General features: G+C 43.6%; 2 protein-coding genes across 2 annotated transcripts; both read right to left on the bottom strand.

The window, feature by feature from the left end:
- Positions 1–900: 900 nt before the first annotated feature.
- LOC111229576 (aquaporin-9-like) lies at positions 901–5379 on the bottom strand. Its single transcript, XM_022755946.1, has 6 exons — positions 5200–5379; positions 4787–4913; positions 3591–3728; positions 3270–3388; positions 2179–2396; positions 901–1691 (listed from the first exon to the last, which is right to left on the bottom strand). The coding sequence occupies exons 1-6, from the start codon at positions 5299–5301 to the stop codon at positions 1484–1486; spliced, it is 912 nt and encodes a 303-aa protein (XP_022611667.1). The 5' UTR covers positions 5302–5379; the 3' UTR covers positions 901–1483.
- Positions 5380–5652: 273 nt separating this feature from the next.
- LOC111229575 (cingulin-like protein 1) lies at positions 5653–16061 on the bottom strand. The gene is made up of 19 exons (XM_022755945.1): positions 16009–16061; positions 13368–14303; positions 13200–13294; positions 12294–12399; positions 12099–12194; positions 11855–12003; positions 11183–11324; positions 10862–11074; positions 10555–10761; positions 10297–10401; positions 9969–10121; positions 9578–9748; positions 9139–9291; positions 8097–8186; positions 7209–7292; positions 6718–6842; positions 6377–6485; positions 6118–6281; positions 5653–6025 (listed from the first exon to the last, which is right to left on the bottom strand). Exons 2-19 carry the CDS (start codon positions 14274–14276, stop codon positions 5947–5949), a joined length of 3150 nt encoding a protein of 1049 aa, XP_022611666.1. The 5' UTR covers positions 14277–14303; positions 16009–16061; the 3' UTR covers positions 5653–5946.
- Positions 16062–16282: the final 221 nt, after the last annotated feature.

Here is a 16282-nt window from a genome sequence, read left to right as displayed (position 1 = left end):
CTATCTATCTATCTATCTATCTATCTATCTATCTATCTATCTATCTATCTATACATGTATATTGATGCATGTTCATAAATCCTGGATTTTTCCATGAGGGTAATTGATCATTTTTGTGGAGTCTGGAGAAAGTTTGAATTCAAGACTTTTACTTGTAACAGGATAAATTTGCACTCTGGTATTGGTACTTTTGCTCAGGTAAAGGTGGCAAATACTTCCTCTTCACAGGATGCCAGGAAGGATTTTCTTACACTTTGTTTGCTTTAATTTTCCTGGTTAATTTCATTCTCTCTACATCCTCAGCCCTCCAACAGTGGCATCACCACCTGAATCCACTGTTGGAGAGTTAAAATCAGACACCCAGATGAGACTCAGATCAACTTTGATATGCACAGGGACATTAGCTAGAGTGATCAGCTCATACAGGAAATATTTGTTTAAAGCACAGCGCTCTGAGCTGACACTGCAGTGAGGCATAATCATCCTCTGCCATTGTATCATCTAAACACAACAAATCCATCACTTATGTCGGTCCAATTATTGTTGAAGGTGTTCAGTCTGAGTCTAATGAATGTACTTGTCTGCCGCTGAAGTTTACTCAGAAGATTCATGTCGCTATTACTGTCTTCTTTCACTTCGTCACGTAGATTATTACGACCTGCACAGCAATTGAAGGGATGTATGAGGATATACTAGGGTAATATTGTGAATGCTGAAAGGAAAACGACATCAACAAACTCGTTCAGCTTAACTGCGGCTGTCAGTGATAAATAAAATAGATGATGTCTCACTGATGAAGGGAAATGAGTCCCTGAGGTGAAGTTGATATTTGTAGAAACTTTAATGTAGACAAAACAACACTGAGTAAAATACAAATAATAATAACGAACAGGAGGGAGGTTTGCAAAAGAAGAAAAATAATTACAAGTTACAACAAAAAAAAGAAAAGAAAAATACGTTTTAAGTGAATATACAGATGGTAGCATCACAACCACTGAAGAACATGGGAGCAAACCTAAAAGGAAACTGGCATGCGTGTTAAGTGTATATTCAAATGAAGTGGGATATTTACAAGGCGCTATTTACAACACATCTATATGAAAAGTCATGACAATGTGAAGCAGGACTGAGATTTTCACGTTTATGAAACATAAAACATAAAAAGTGAAACTGCAGAGGAGACGACCCGGTGTTGGCTGCAGTTTTTCAGTCTAAACAGTTTCCTAAGTTATTTTACTTTGTGTTTTGACCCGTGTAGGTTTTAATGGTGCCATCACTGAGCTGGAAAAGCTTGTCTCTGCAGAGCATAACGTCAATCAGAAGTGTAACTACAGCCTATCCTGCTATTAATGGGTCTAGCACAGAGAGCACACTGACAGAGGAAGCCTGTCCTTACAGATGGAAGGTGTGCTGGGTGTTAGTCATCTGATTGACAGTGAAACAGCTGAATCTGACCAGTCAGTCCTGGAGGTTAATGTCTCTTTTAGCTCATGGTGATCATCTCATATTTGTCCTTCAGACTGCTGTCCTCGTCATCCTCGTCTTCTTCCTCCTCCTCCTCCTCCTCTTGGGGCTTCTCGGGCTCGTCGTGGTGGTGGTGCAGCTCGATCAGCAGGTAGTAGATGACGGCCGCAACAACTCCCCCCACCATGGGCCCGGCCACGGGGATCCACCACCAGTAGTCTGCAGTGCTGCGAACACCGACGTTATGAAAAGAGGAAAGGGTTAAACTCATCTCTGGCAGTCACTCAAGCAGCTGGCACAGAAGTCACTGCAGGTCACTGGTGCCATCACTGGATCATTCACAATCATCGACTGCATCTGTCGAGTGCATGTGACATTATATAACACTGGGGCTCATGTCAGCAGCTCAGGTCTTAATCAGTTTACTTCAATTAAAAATCTCAATGAATAAAAAGAATGAAAGGATCCACTTTGGAGGAGGTGGAGACAGAGAATCACAAACACATGTATATGTTTCCATAATGTGAACATACATTGAGATGTAACATGTTTTTTTTTTCCAATTAACATTATCTAATATAATGTTGTTCAGCACCCTGATCATTGCCTCAAGATCCACACATATTAGATCTGCCTGTATTTGATTCAACCCAAGTATATGACACAAAATAAACTTAATGTCTTAATGTCTGTCTTGCTCTGTTGTACAGTTACCTAAAAACCTCCATCCCCCATCCTGCTACAGCCGTGAACAGTCGGGGTCCCAGGTCTCTGGCGGGGTTCAGGGGGTAGCCACAGTTCAGTCCCATGGACACGCCGATGGCCATGATGATCAGCCCGATGGCCAGCGGCTCCACGCCTTTAGGAGCTCCAATGTTTCCGCCATCGATGATAGCAAGGATACACAACACCAGCATACCCGTGCCCACCACCTGAAGGAGCAGAGCGTCATTAGTTGCAATACTGCCGTTCTGTAGGGTGAACACAAAACATCATAACAAACACTCACTGGTAACTTCCCAATGACAGTGCTGATTGATTTTCTCTTTCCTCGTTATTTTTCTTTTATGCCATCCTGTTTACTTTGCCTTGACTTTTTAGGAGAGGAGAAGCTTTTAACTTCCTCCCTCTTCTGTGCACTTTACATTCATTTATGTAAAGTGTGTTTGTATATATGTGAAGGTGCACATATTATATCTTTTATCATTTGTAACATACAAATAAATAAATAAAAAAAATCATTAAACTGTGTAGTTGGTACAGTTATCAGGCTTTATCGGATACATTAAAATCACATTTGAACATTTTGGTCTATCATTCCCTCTAACTAGATATGTATCACTAAAACAAATAAGTCTTATCCTGATGGTTCAAATCTTTTTAGTGTTAAGTGTTTAGGGTATTTATAGACCGTAGCCTCTTCCTCACCTCTAAGCACTACTGTTACACAGAGCTAACAAAGGGAACATTAACATGAGCGCAGTCAGACTAATTAGATTTACCTCAGCGGTTCACCTGATGTGGTTTTCAACAGTTTTAATCTGGTAGACGAGTTATTTTTGGATCGCTGCACCGACTAAACAGACTGAAAATGGTGTTAAGTATAGATCTGACCTCCCGGAGGAAGCCAGGAAATGGGTCATTAGACCCAAAACCAAGCAAAAGTGGGGGTGTTCTCAGACTAAATGGGACAATCAATTTTTGCATTAGCCACATTTGCCAGACTTTGCAGTATTTAGAGCCTGAATGGGAGCGGCAGGTCACAATGGAGGGGAGGTCATTGGGTCACAGTGACCAGAGCTCACCTGATCGATGAAGCCGCCGAGGACTGACAGGTGTCTCGCAGGGTAGGAAGCAAAAATGTGACCTGTTGCATTGATTCCTGTGACTGACAGAATCCCGCTGGTGAAGTCCATGAAAGCATCTGTGCAGAGGACAAACAGGTTGCTTTCATCCATGAGTATCTCATATTGATGGACGTGTAGCTGAAATATTTTTACTGTGACAAATTCAGTTTTAAGACAGGGGTTGGGTTTTTTTAAATTTGGGAGAAACTAAGCCTCCGGAGATCATAACCAACAGTTGTTAAGCATGTATAGTCTAAGGGTAAAGTTCAGCGTATTCACCATAGTATAATCCAAAAACTGCAGCAGCTCCAACGAAAGCACCAAGAAACTGGGCGATGACATAGAAGGGAAACTTCCAAATCTTCAGTTTGCCTAGAATCACCATGGCCAGAGACACAGCAGGGTTCACATGGCCCCCTGGGACGGAGGACAAAGCACAGAGTGAAGGAGGGGTGCAGTGGGTGGGGGTGTCTGGCATGATATCCTCTCCATCATTAGCGAGGCCGTCACATTTACAAGGGGCAGCAGAAGGGGAGCAGCCCCCAGGGCAGCGCTGGGTTTTGTTATGTATGTTCAAGAGCACAGAGGCAGAATAATGGTCACATATTGGAAATTCATCCTATAAGTCAAAAAAACAAAAGTGACCATTATTCCCCTCATTTTTTTAATCAAACCAAGCTCACATCCTGCAAAGTTTTTAAAGTTTAAAAGCAATTTACAAATCAGTTTGTCTGTGATCTTTCTTTATGAAATGCAATTGGTCCTTTTGATGTAGAACTGGAGGTAGATGCTGCTCAGAGGAGGCGAGCAGTCTCATTTGGACTGAGTCTGGTCTGTCATAGACAGATGAACGAAGCCTATGATCAATGTAGTTTGCAGGACATTTAGTGCCCAGGGTTATGTATGACCCTGTAGAGGCCGTGCACTAGCACTAACAAATCAATGGTCAGTGCACATCCATTGAATCTGAACGGAGAGCTGGCACGTTCCTGCTGACACTGGAGTTGTGGAGTTGGCACATGGCTGGACAGGAAGCCATAAAGTTATATTATTACAAGCTGCAAGCCACATGAGTAACAATGTTTGGATTAAAACACATGCAAGCAACCTGTGTCAGACTGTTTTATATGTCCTGGCACAGGTCGTTCGTATCAACTAAGAATTATTTTAATGCATCACTGAGACTGTAGTGCTGAACAGGAGATTACATGTCAGCAAAGAAGCTGGATATGCAAACAACAAACTGTTAACAACTAACTGATGATGTATTTCAGTTGATTTGACAGGATGCCAATACCAGCAGCGTGGGAAATTGATCTCAGTGGCATCCATCAACAATTATTCATGAAATTATTTTACATGCATTCAATCCAAATGACCATATCAAACGCAGCCAGTGGGGTTCTGTGGCTCATGTGAGATGAATTTACAGAAATTGTGCAGAAGTGCTTACAACCAGATGAAATCATGTTTACCTGAGACTCCACCAGCCACGTACGCTGCCATCATCAGTCCCACAGAGAAGCCGATGTGGACGGTGAGAGGCTCACCAAGGGTGTTTCGACTGAGGACGGTCTGAGCGACTGAGCCACAGCCGAACAACTGACCAACAGGGAGAAAGAGAGCAACAGATTTTTACCAGAGTCTGTTCACTTAAATGTCTTTTTTTTTTTTTTAGGGAAATTCATCAACATTTATGAGGATCAGCTTGAGTGGTCTGGACTTCAACAATAAACTGAAATTAACTTTAAATTAACTTTAAAATCAGTCACAAAGCAAACGCACCGTAGCGCACAAGCTCACTGCACTGAAATATTCTGTTCTACTGCTCAGACCAAAGCGCAGATGAAAAAGAAAAAACAGCTTTATCAAACAAAGTTTCACTTACAACCAAGACGAACGTCCCCAGGAACTCTGCCAGGAATTCCTTGAGTATTCCATGTTTGAGAGCACAGTGTTGCCTCATGCTTCTCTTGTGTTGTATTTCCATGTATCACTGTGCCAAATGCTGTTAAATCTGCCAGATGTCCAGCTGTGTGAACCACTGGAGATGATCAGAGGGCTCATGTCAAATCTCCACCTCTACACCGCTGCAGCCATTCAGCACAGACCATTGATCCATTTGTACAACCACCACATCGCACTCTCCTTGTCAGCCGGTCAACATGCAAAGGTTCACAGCAGAGGTGATGGACAGGTGTGTTTTGTCTTATAAAATCTGATTTTCTTTATTCATTAAAGTGTGTGTGTGTGTGTGTGTGTGTGTGTGTGTGTGTGTGTGTGTGTGTGTGTGTAGTCACTGACAAACTCTCAGATTTACAGAAACATCATAGAGCTGGATTTATTTCAGAGGTGTATAAATTTAATACATTTATTCATCAGTTTAAGATTTGCAGTTTGCACCATATTAGCTCACACAGTGTTGGAATAACTTAGACAACAAAAAAATGTTTGAATTAATAAGTCAGAGTTTGTCATATTGTAAAACATCAGTTTGTCTTATATTGTAGTTACACATATTGCCACTAGAGGTCAGCCTTGGCAAGGTGCCACGCTGCTCACAACTGGAAACGTTATAAAATCACACCTGAGTTGTTAATATGCAAAATTAATAAATCAATGATTCCTCAGTCAGTCAGTCGGAGCCAAAGTCGTCCACGTCGTTCACATCATCCTCCACAACCTTGATGAGAGGAGGTGATTTCTTCTTACGCCTGGTCAGTGCAAAGAATAAAACCGCTGGAGTTAAACAACACCCTTTAATGCAACACAGTAAATCAAACACAGCGAGTCGGTGAGTGGTCACCTCATCTCGTTCCGCAGTGCGCTCAGTTGGCCGTGAAGCTGCTCGTTGGCCTCGATCTGCTCATCCACTTCCCTCTGCAGCCTCTTTTTAGTGTGTTCCAGACGCTCGATCTCCTCCTCCGCCTCATCCATCTGCCTCTTCGCCGTCTTCAGCCTCTGAGTCAGCTGCAGAGTTCACAAAAGTGAGATATTAAATCATGAGTCAAGTCCGCCACTCCTGACTGCTTGACTTTGTTCTTTATGATTAAAGATGTGTCTACCTGGTCTCTCTCGTTCTGCAGGCTGATGTGCTCCTCATCCGCCTGCATCTTCATCTCCTTGACTTTGCGCTCCAGCTTGCGGTTTGCTTGTTGCAGGCTGTTGTTGTCCCTGAGGGCAGAAGCACCAAGAGATCACATCGCTGCTGCAGCTTCCTGTAACTCAACACCTTCCCAGTGTGTTCTCACTCTTACAACTACGGGGGAAAGTGATATGAGTGGGTTCACCGCTCCACAGCTACCATCAAGTGTGTGAGGGAGCTATGATCCAAAGTGTCTTCTACAATCTCACACACTCTGTATACATTTATGTCTAGAACTAATATAAATGTGTAAACGCTCACCGTTCTTCTCCCTGTAACCTCTCCTCCAGTTCCTGGATGCGGCTGTTAAGTTTGGAGACCAGTGAGTCCTGGTTGGTCCTCTGTGATCCCTCCAGGTGAGTCACTCTGCTCTTCAGGTCCTTGTTCTGACGGAGGAAGTCAAACAGGAGACTGTCATAAATGAGGCGGAAATGTGAAAGAACCCTGAAGTTTCAAAATTTTCCAAACAAATGGCTTTGCAGATGTTTTAGGAGGAAGGAGTTGCATTAGTTTGACCTTTACTTGACCTTAAGGATTCACACAAGGCATTTTTGGTGAGTGAAAGTGAACAGAAACTTTGTTTTGACAGAAAGACAACAAGAAGATAAAATATATATATAAATATATGTAAAATGAGTATTCAAAAGGGCATAATGTAAAAAGTACATATGCCACATTGATAACAGGTTGATATGGAGATCATAACCTACTTCTCTGATTGAGGACAGTGTGAGGGGGTCAGGGGTCAGTACCTGTCTCTCCAGGCTTGTCTTGTCACACTCCAGGTCTTGTCTGACTGCTCTCTCCTGCATCAGCTCGTTCCTCATCTGATCCATCTGTCACACACACACACACACACACATACAGAGAGTTTCAGTCACAATCTACGGCATAACGTAGATGTATAGTAGGTCAACGAGGCCAGGACATGTGCATATGTGCTCTCTTCCATTATAAACAAAACCCCGGCTGTACATTATTAAAAAGGGCAGGACATGTTGACAAGCGCTTTCAGGTTAAATGAAAAGTTTTCCAGCCTAATTCCTAAACCCAGAGGAAATGCTGTCTGCTCTGAGTGGCCACATCAGACCTAAAGGCTCTTTCCTCTCTAATAACATCCAGAGGCCCAGTGAAGGGAGTGTGAATAGCTGCTCACAATAGTTAGCTGTTTTTGTCTTTGCACTGCTCCCAAAACAGTGTTTTGTGTCAATTAGTCTGCACCACTTTTCTCCCATGAACGGTGGCCTACTTTACAGACACACAGAGGAAGTGGGGCTTTTATGACGGGATCAGACGAAGCAACGTATATGAAGTGAGAGGGGTTCAGTCATATTTCAGGGCAGTTACAAAGTGAGTGTTGAAAAAGAAAAACAAGACTTGTTTAACGAGCTGGTCTGAACACACCGACCTGCAGCTCTCAGTGTCTGAGGGGAAATCTGAGCACTCAGCCCTACATCTGTTCATGATAAAAACAGATATTGGGCCGGGTGTTCAAACTTGAGACTGGGCATAATTCTATCACTGATGGGTTGTCTCTTTGCTGTTGGGGAAATTTATGAATGTTAGCTAATACAAAATGAAAGATTTGTGTAGATAAAAAAAAAGAAAAAGAAGAAAAGACAGTGTGGGAGTAAACCTGCCTGCTCTTTGGTTTTGTCTAGTCGTTCCATCAGGCGGTCAGCACTGCTGCGCTCATCGTGAAGATCTTCTTCTAGGTGACTGATACGTCCCTGAGACGAGAGGAGGACATGAAAAATGAGTTGAACCATCCTCTAATTCATTTATATGACACTGCACAACAATGTTTACCAGTGCAGCGAACATGATGGATCTGTCCCCAGAGGCTGTGGTTACAAAACTGACTCAGGGAAAAGGGTTATTGGGTAATAACACATGAGGAGGCTGCTGGGAAAAAATGCACCAAGATAAAGATAATCACATTTGAAAACCCTTTCATAATAAATTGTGTGTGGAAGTGAGTTTTTAACAATGAAGGTGAGGGGGGGGGGGGGGGGGGTGTGAGAGAGGAGATTCCTGAGAACACCCAGACAGGTCCGATAACTTTTTACAGTAAACACGAGCTTCCTCGGTTGATACGCAGTGTCAACAGAGAGCACACTGGTGTCACTGTGTAATGTTTTGTCATCAGCAAGACAAACAGTGGTGAGCAGCGAGATGTTGTTGCCATGACTCCTCTCAGCACCCTCATATTTCACAGGAACAAGTGAGTGCAAATACTGGCACCTGAACAGATAAACACTTTCAAAGCACGTGATAAAGTGAAGTATGCTCGAGTGAGAGCAGTTTATAATTGAACGTTTCCCACGGTCATCAGCGCACAATGGCAGGAATCATTACTGCTGCATGTACAATTATTATTATTATTATTATTATTATTATTATTGTTATTAATCATAGGTAAACACTTAAATGTCCTTCTATATGCTATTACAACAACATTATAGAGTGTTGTAAACCATTCATTAGATGTTTACATACTGCTTCTACATGTTAAACAAGTGAAGTGTTACGGACAATTTTCAATGAAAAGAAATTTAATTTTATTGCTGTGTATGTTAATGCAAATGAAAATTATTCTCACTATCATTTAGATGCTTGTTTTTCTTGTGACAACTTCTTAATTCAGTAAGTTTCCAGAGTGGGATTTCCCCAGACATTTACCTCCATGAGTTTGACCTGCCGCTCTCTCTCCTCCACCGTGGCTGCGTTCCTTTCCTCCAGCTCCTCCACCCTCTGCTCCAGCTGCTGGCCCCTCAGCTGGGCCTCCTGCTGCTCCCTGCGACACCGCTGCAGATCCCCCTCCAGAGGAAGGAGCTGAACACAGAACACGCCACTGAGTAAACACACACTGTGAGATAAGGTAACATGCCAAGGTTTAGTGTTGGGCAGTGGTCACTCAGTTAGTCAGACATTATTCAGAAAAGTAAATCAGGTTAAACGTTTGAAAACTTCTCTCAGGATCCGTGTAGCACCTTATCAGGAGAAAAATTCTAAAACAACATAACTCCTTTCTACCCTGCCGCTGACTTATTATTTTATTGGTGACTCAGACATTTGAACCCACAAACTGATGAATCGAGAGAGACAATGAGTACCACACCTCTTCCTGCAGTCTTTTGGCCGCCTGTCGGGATTTCTCCAGCTCTGCTCCCTTTTCCTGCAGCTGTCGACGCAGCTCAGCCAACTCCCTCTGACTCTTCTCTCTGGCCTCGTCGACCTGGCTCTGAAGTACGTCTGTAGACGCCTCGCACTCCTCCATGATGCTGTTCATCTGAACAGACGGATAAACAGAGCTTGTACAGTGAGATAAGTGAACCTCCTCGGGTATGTGGACATAAGGGATGAAAGAAACTATGCATGCACAAGAACTATCAGCTGTTTCTGCTGATCTCATGTCGCTGCAGGGTTAAGACAACAGATATTTGGATCTTGTTTGGCTCCAAAAATGTTTTCCGATTGGGTCTAATAAATTGTCAAGGTCCACCTCTCACCTTCCTCTGCAGTTGCTCAACAGCCCGGTCCTGCAGCCTCCTCTCGTCCTCCAGTTCAGTTTTTGCCTTCCACAGCTCCTCTCTTTGTTTCCTCTCCTCCTTCAGCTTCTCCTTCAAGTCCCTGTGCTCATGATTGAGTTTGGTCAACTTACTCTGTCGAAAGACAAGACAACAGCTTTGTTTTTTGCTAAAAATCATCTCACGCCCTGAGTCATGATCTTAAAACCAATCCAGCTGTTTCTCTTTTTTGTAATCATTCTTTCAGACAGGAAGTTCAGACCTCGCCCCCAAGCTTCCCCTCTGAGACTAACAGTGACCTGGACTTTACCTGCACGTCCTCCAACCGAGTGAGCAGCAGTTGGTTAGACTGACACATCTCCTCCTCATTCCTCCTCACATCCTTTAGCATTTCCTCAACCTGCTGCTTTTCCCTCTGAGGAACAAGACAAAAAAAAACATCAGGAATATAAATGAAACTTTGACTAAAAAAAAAACCCACATCAAATCGAAGTAAATAAAACATGTCCCCAGAAAGAATTAGCTCAACATCAAAATCCCCCCACCCTCACCCACACCTTCTCCCCACCTCCAGCTGCTTTGCTCTCTGCTCCAGCAGTCTCTCTGTGGTTTTAGCCTCCTGGATTGCCTGGTTCAGCTGATCCACTTTCTTGTTGAGCTCCTGCACCTTTCCTCTCAGCTGATCTCTCTCCTGGCTCAGATCCTTCAGCTGCACCTTAGCTACACCTTTCTCCCCCTCTGCCTCCACCTTCTCTTGACACAGCAGAGTATTGCTCTGAAAGACAGGTTGGAGTCATAAATGATGAGCGTGAGCAGCGTAATAAACCACATGTTAGTTTTGTGAATTCAAAAGACATGCATGTCTTCCCTGTTACCTCTTTAGCCAGCTCTAAATCCCTGAGCAGCTTCTCAAGCTCCTGTTCATATTCCTCCTTCAGAGCGGCCGTGTAATTGTCGTGCGTCTCCACCTCCTCTTTGAGCGCCCCCTTCAGGGCACTGAGCTCCCTCTCCCGGCGGTGCAGCACCTCCTCCTGCTCCTCCTTCATCTGTAGCATCTCCTGAAAGTCCAAACTCAGCTGCGCCATATCCTGACGGACATCCATCATAATACAGTGTTACTACCTTTAGCGCAGTGAAGACACTTGACAGCTGCTGATGATTTGGGACGTGAATCTTCTACATCTGCTTTCATTTACCTTCAGAAGGACTTCTTTCTCTGTGTTTATCACCTCTGCCTTCTTGGCTTGGTCCAGCTCATCGTGCATCTCAGAGAGCTGCTGCTGAAGGTCTTTCATCTCCGTCCTGGATCTTTCTCTCTCTGCCTTCATCTTACTCAATCTGACAACATACAAGAAACACAAATATACAGGAAAGACATATATTTCAGCATTTTTCAGTTCCATATTTTGTATGTATTTGGTAAAGAAACCTGCTTGACCCTGCTTTAAAGTCTTAGAACAGCCCTGGACAGGACTAGATATCTGCACACTTAATCCAAATGGTATTTGACTCTGCTTTCGCTCTAATGACCTTCATCAGATCACACATTACAGTTCACTTGAATGACCTAAGAGTATGAGCAGAAGCTTTGCGAAAAAAAAAGAAGCGGAGCACAGCATTGAGCTAAAGTGTGTATCCTGTTTAGTCATGCATTTCATAACTGTTTCATTTGCTATCCATGGAAAACATAAACTTTCCTCTGTGACACTAGACACCATGAGGACGTTAACACCACTCTGATGTCTGGAAAGTAAATATGAAACGGTTCTCAATTATAGCCTCCGTTGAGCTGATAAGATGTCAGTATTTTTACTTAGCAGAGCTTTACTTTGAAACTTTTCTGAATGAGTGGGAGGCCAAATCCTTACTCCTGTTTGGTAGACCGAAGCTCTGCCTCGAGCTCAGCCAGTCTGTCCCTGAGTTTGCAGAGCTCTGTCTGACTTTTGGTAAACTCTTCCTGAAGTTTCTTCTTCTCCGTCCTGGCTTTCTCACAGGCCTTGGCAAGAGTCTTTTCATTCTGCACAACACAGTAAAAGAAAGGGACATCATCAGTCACAGGAACAGGAAGTGAGTGGTTCGGAGGTGAGTCAGCAGGATGGGGTCGCACTGCACCTTCATCTCAGTTTCCAGTCTTTGCTTTAACTCAGACACGTCTCTCTCCAGCGCTGCCTGTTTGTCCTGCAACTGCTTCACCTCCGATGCATTATCCTTCAGGAGAAGAGAGGTATCATTGGGAGTTTCAGACAAAGACATCTTAACATGCTGAACAACTATCAACACTGGCAAACATCTCATCCCAACACTCACTTTGTCCTCCTCCTCCACATTCTCTGCAGTCCTCCATTTGAGCTTGTTGATCCTTTCAAGCAGCAGGTTGACTTTCCTCTGAGTGGTGGAGTCATCATCAGTCGTCCTGAGAGGCAAGAAAAACATTTCACAAACACACCGACGGGTTGTAAAGATAAAATTAAATCTAGCCAGCGATACATGGCGGTGCCCTACTTCAGCACATATTTGAAAATAGGCAGTGATGGATCTTAAAAACTTTCCATGTGACTGGTTATTTATCAAGTTCATGCTCTGCATTCCTGACTGCTGTGTGTTTGAGCACACACAGCTGGATCGGCACCCCCTTATCTGACTGAACTACACACTATTGAATCTTCAGCTGAAACAAGTGGAAATGTAAACTCATTTATTACCTTGTTTCAAAGGAATAGTAATTATATTATATTATATAATAATTTTTATTTTCCTTCTTGCCGTGAGATTTAAGGTGTTAATCACTGAGCATGAGTTGTTAGGTTGATTTTGCAAACATTTGGATGATTATTTGGATGCTAGCTGTTTCCCCATTTCCAGTCTTTTTTTAAATGTAATTTTATTCTATTTTTATTTTATATATTTTTGCTTTGCCTAACGTAAAGAATTTTGAATGGCCTCTGTGTTTAAATGGTGCAAAACCAATGACGTTGCCTTGCCTTTGTGCTAAGATAAGCTAAACTAAGCTAAACTATGCTAAGATAGGCTAAGATAAAATAAGCTAAACTAAGCTAAGCTAAGCAGCTGCTGGCTGTAGCTTCATATTTACTGTAAAAACATGAAAGTGGTATCAATGTTCTCATCTGTCAGCAAGAAAGCAAATGACCATTATTTCCAAAAATGTTAAACTGGTTCACTGACCACAAGTGCTGAGAGCTGAGGGGGACTTACCCATCCTTCAGGTACGTGAACAGTATTTGTTTTGCTGTATCTGCAGTTGGGTCTGCTGAGAGCTCTTGCTGTCCTTTCAGAAGATCAGGAGTGACCTGGTCAGAGAACATACAGCAAATAAATTCAATCTTTAAAAGAACAACTGTGCTCTAAAGCAGATCTCATTACCTGTGTGTCTCTTTCATCAGACTCATCAGTCTGGTCGCTACATGATCTGGAGACAGAGGGTTTCTCTGTCCTGTGAAGCAGATTCGCAGCATGAGGATGATGTCCTTTGAGCAGTGTGCTCGGCTCTCCGCCAAGGAGTCGAGCCCTGGCTGACCCGGGAGGATATATCCCACCTGGGATCTCCCCCCTGGTGCCCTTCAGAGACGAGGGTCTGCTGGAGGAAGGGGAGGACAAGGAGGAGTCTGAGGTTCGACCGCTGTCCACGCTGCGCGACCTTCGACACTGCTCTGGGTCCAGCCTGTTTCTTGGGCCACACCTTCCCCTTCGCTGGCTGCTGTTGAACTGGCTTATCAGCTTCCCCACAGATAAGATGGAGTCCGTGTCCACTAAGTTTGGGGACCTTGCAGGGATGTGTCCACCTGAGGGAGGTGCCTTGTTCTGGACCACCTCAACCTGGTCTCCCTCTGGGCCCTCGGCTGGCAGAGGGATCCTGGGTTTGGTCACGTTAGCAGTCTGAGTTGTCTCTGGAAGAAGTCCAGGTTGGGCGACTGAAGGAATGACTAGGTTCAGGTTATTACTCTCAGGGTCATAAGGTCTCATAATCTCTGGGTGTTTCTGATAATGAAACACAGAGGAGGCTGCACTCCTCTGTGTCTCAGCTGGAGAGTGTCTTTCATCCACAGACCTCACCATACCCGGGTTGTACCCCGCCTGATGAGTAATGACAGAGATGTCCCTGTGACTCTCCTGACCAGAACTGTTCAGAACCACGTAAGGTTGACCTTTAAACCCCTGAACCTGCACCTTCACTCCAAACAAGTTGTCCTGGCTGCCTCCTTGACTGTGTTGCTGCATGTAGCTCCTCTGTATCCTGATGTCTGGAGAGCCGTTCAGTCTGTGAGACTCCATCCTGACTCCACTAGATTAAGAGATGAACTGGCAAAAAAAACAAAAACAAAAAACAGACAGGTAATTTAGAAATCCTGCATGGGAAGGTGAACTAAAAACTGATGCATCAGGTTGGTCCAGCTGGGGCTGGTGTTTACAAAACATTGGAGCAGGGCTGGTGCCTCAGTGGTACACAATGACAGACATCCAGGGAGCTCCTCACACAGCTGCACTCATCCAACATGAGACACTGACAACAGCGTGATATTGCTGTGCAATGAAAACAGCTCCTTCTGTGTGCTAATAACAGTGTGCTATTGTACAGCTGAAGCTGAGCCATCTGTATGACGACTACAACTGGCCGAGGTCTCCGGGGTGTCGTCACCCACTTCATAGTATGACACATGAAGATAATGTTTGTCAACAAATATGTTACTGTGAGGCTGACACGCAAGAACACAAGAGGTGTTGTGCTGCACACAAAACGGTATCTTCTCAAGAGCACCATCCCGAGCGTGGATACTTCAACTAAAAGCACTACAGACAGACAGCAGCTCGTGTTGTGTTCAGGAAGTTCAGAAAGAAAAGTATTGTTACCACTTTCTGATAAGGTATCCTTCATAAAAGGTTTATAAGCTCTAACACATGGTTTTATTAATAATTGTTATAGTAGTCAGATCAGTTATAAGCCATGAATAAGAACCACTCTTGGGTTGCCAGGTTGTACAATATCCTCCTTCAGCACACTTGCAGTCCTGTGAGTTATCTCTTAAATTCATCTGACTATCCTCTCAGATAAGAGTTTTTGGAGGCATTTAATGCTTTTATCAGAAAGTTGGCAGGATCTGAGGAGAGATGATATGTTATAGAGATTCCCGGGCTCAAACCTGGCATTTTGTGATTACATGATCAGCAACTTAAACCCCGTGGTCACCATGACAACTTTAATTCTGGGCAGTTTCTGAGTTGTAATTCTGTGACATCAACAAGCACTTCATAGATCTGTTATTAATAAGAATGATTTTTGGGTTGGTAGGTTATAGAAAATGTGCCATTTCATCTGTCCTTTAAGCAGACTCTTAAATTCATCAGAAAGTCCACTCAAACGGACTGTTTGTCCACACAAATCCACTCGTCACCAACTTTAACAACATCAATTTATCAACATACTTCCCAAAAGGTCTGACTGTCAATTTAAGGGGGTCTTCCTTATGAAACAAAGAGTCAGCCAAAACGACAAAGCAAAGAGGAAGAAAGAGGACTTTATACAACCTGGCAACCCTTCCGATTTCCTTATTATTAGCTTATAACTATACGCTGAAATAAATGATTTATTAACCATTAATAACGCCATTAATTACAGCTTATAACCATATAAGAGTTATTTGTTAGCAAGTGGTCGCGGATGGTTATAAGTAGGCTACAAGTTTATTTGCTGTCTGATCTGCGTTTATCCGGTTTTACTTGATGGACTTCACTTGGCCTCACACTGTTAACTTTAAACAAATGGCTAGCCTTCAGTCAAATATACAACTACATTAAATTACGGCACATAAACGCTAAACATCACAGACAACTGTCTCATTGAAGTAGTTACTACAGGAGGAACACAACAGGTAAAGTAGCTACATTATGATCCTAAACTCACCACTGGGCACAGCACACACACCGCGAGTGGCTACAGGATCAATAACGAGGCTCTTCCTTTGAGCAAACACGAGTTACGAAGAGATCGATCTGAGGTGCAACTTACCGCTGTGTCTCCGGTCTGACTGCTGCGTCCTCCTCCTCCTCCTCCTCTGTCCGCTCACACTGTCCTCCTCCGCCCGGACACGATCACACTGTCCCGCTCAGAGAGAGGCGTTCACTGCCTGCTCCGTGTCAGACATTCAGCCCATATGACTGTGGGCTTGATATGATGTAATGGGCTTGAAGGAATGATGAGGATCAATGGACCGTATATCACACTGTAATATTCTGATCCACTAAAGTCCCGAGCTGGAAACTGGACCAGTATGTAAAGACTG

Source organism: Seriola dumerili, unplaced genomic scaffold (genome assembly GCF_002260705.1).
Source record: "Seriola dumerili isolate Sdu_G_001 unplaced genomic scaffold, Sdu_1.0 BDQW01000242.1, whole genome shotgun sequence".
NCBI lineage: Eukaryota > Metazoa > Chordata > Actinopteri > Carangiformes > Carangidae > Seriola > Seriola dumerili.
The sequence above is the reverse complement of the archived record's forward strand: the minus strand, read 5'-3'. Positions and strand labels throughout refer to the sequence as shown.

Excerpts from the sequence above, each read along its gene's own strand:
- LOC111229576 (XM_022755946.1), bottom strand. The coding sequence starts at position 5,301 with ATGGAAATACAACACAAGAGAAGCATGAGGCAACACTGTGCTCTCAAA. Across the intron at positions 3,729-4,786 it reads CGTGGCTGGTGGAGTCTCAG|GGGGCCATGTGAACCCTGCT; the intron begins GTAAACATGATT and ends CCTCCGTCCCAG. Across the intron at positions 3,389-3,590 it reads AGTTTTTGGATTATACTATG|ATGCTTTCATGGACTTCACC; the intron begins GTGAATACGCTG and ends TCCTCTGCACAG.
- LOC111229575 (XM_022755945.1), bottom strand. The coding sequence starts at position 14,276 with ATGGAGTCTCACAGACTGAACGGCTCTCCAGACATCAGGATACAGAGG. Across the intron at positions 10,402-10,554 it reads AGAGAGCAAAGCAGCTGGAG|AGGGAAAAGCAGCAGGTTGA; the intron begins GTGGGGAGAAGG and ends CTTGTTCCTCAG. Across the intron at positions 8,187-9,138 it reads GGCAGGTCAAACTCATGGAG|GGACGTATCAGTCACCTAGA; the intron begins GTAAATGTCTGG and ends CTCTCGTCTCAG.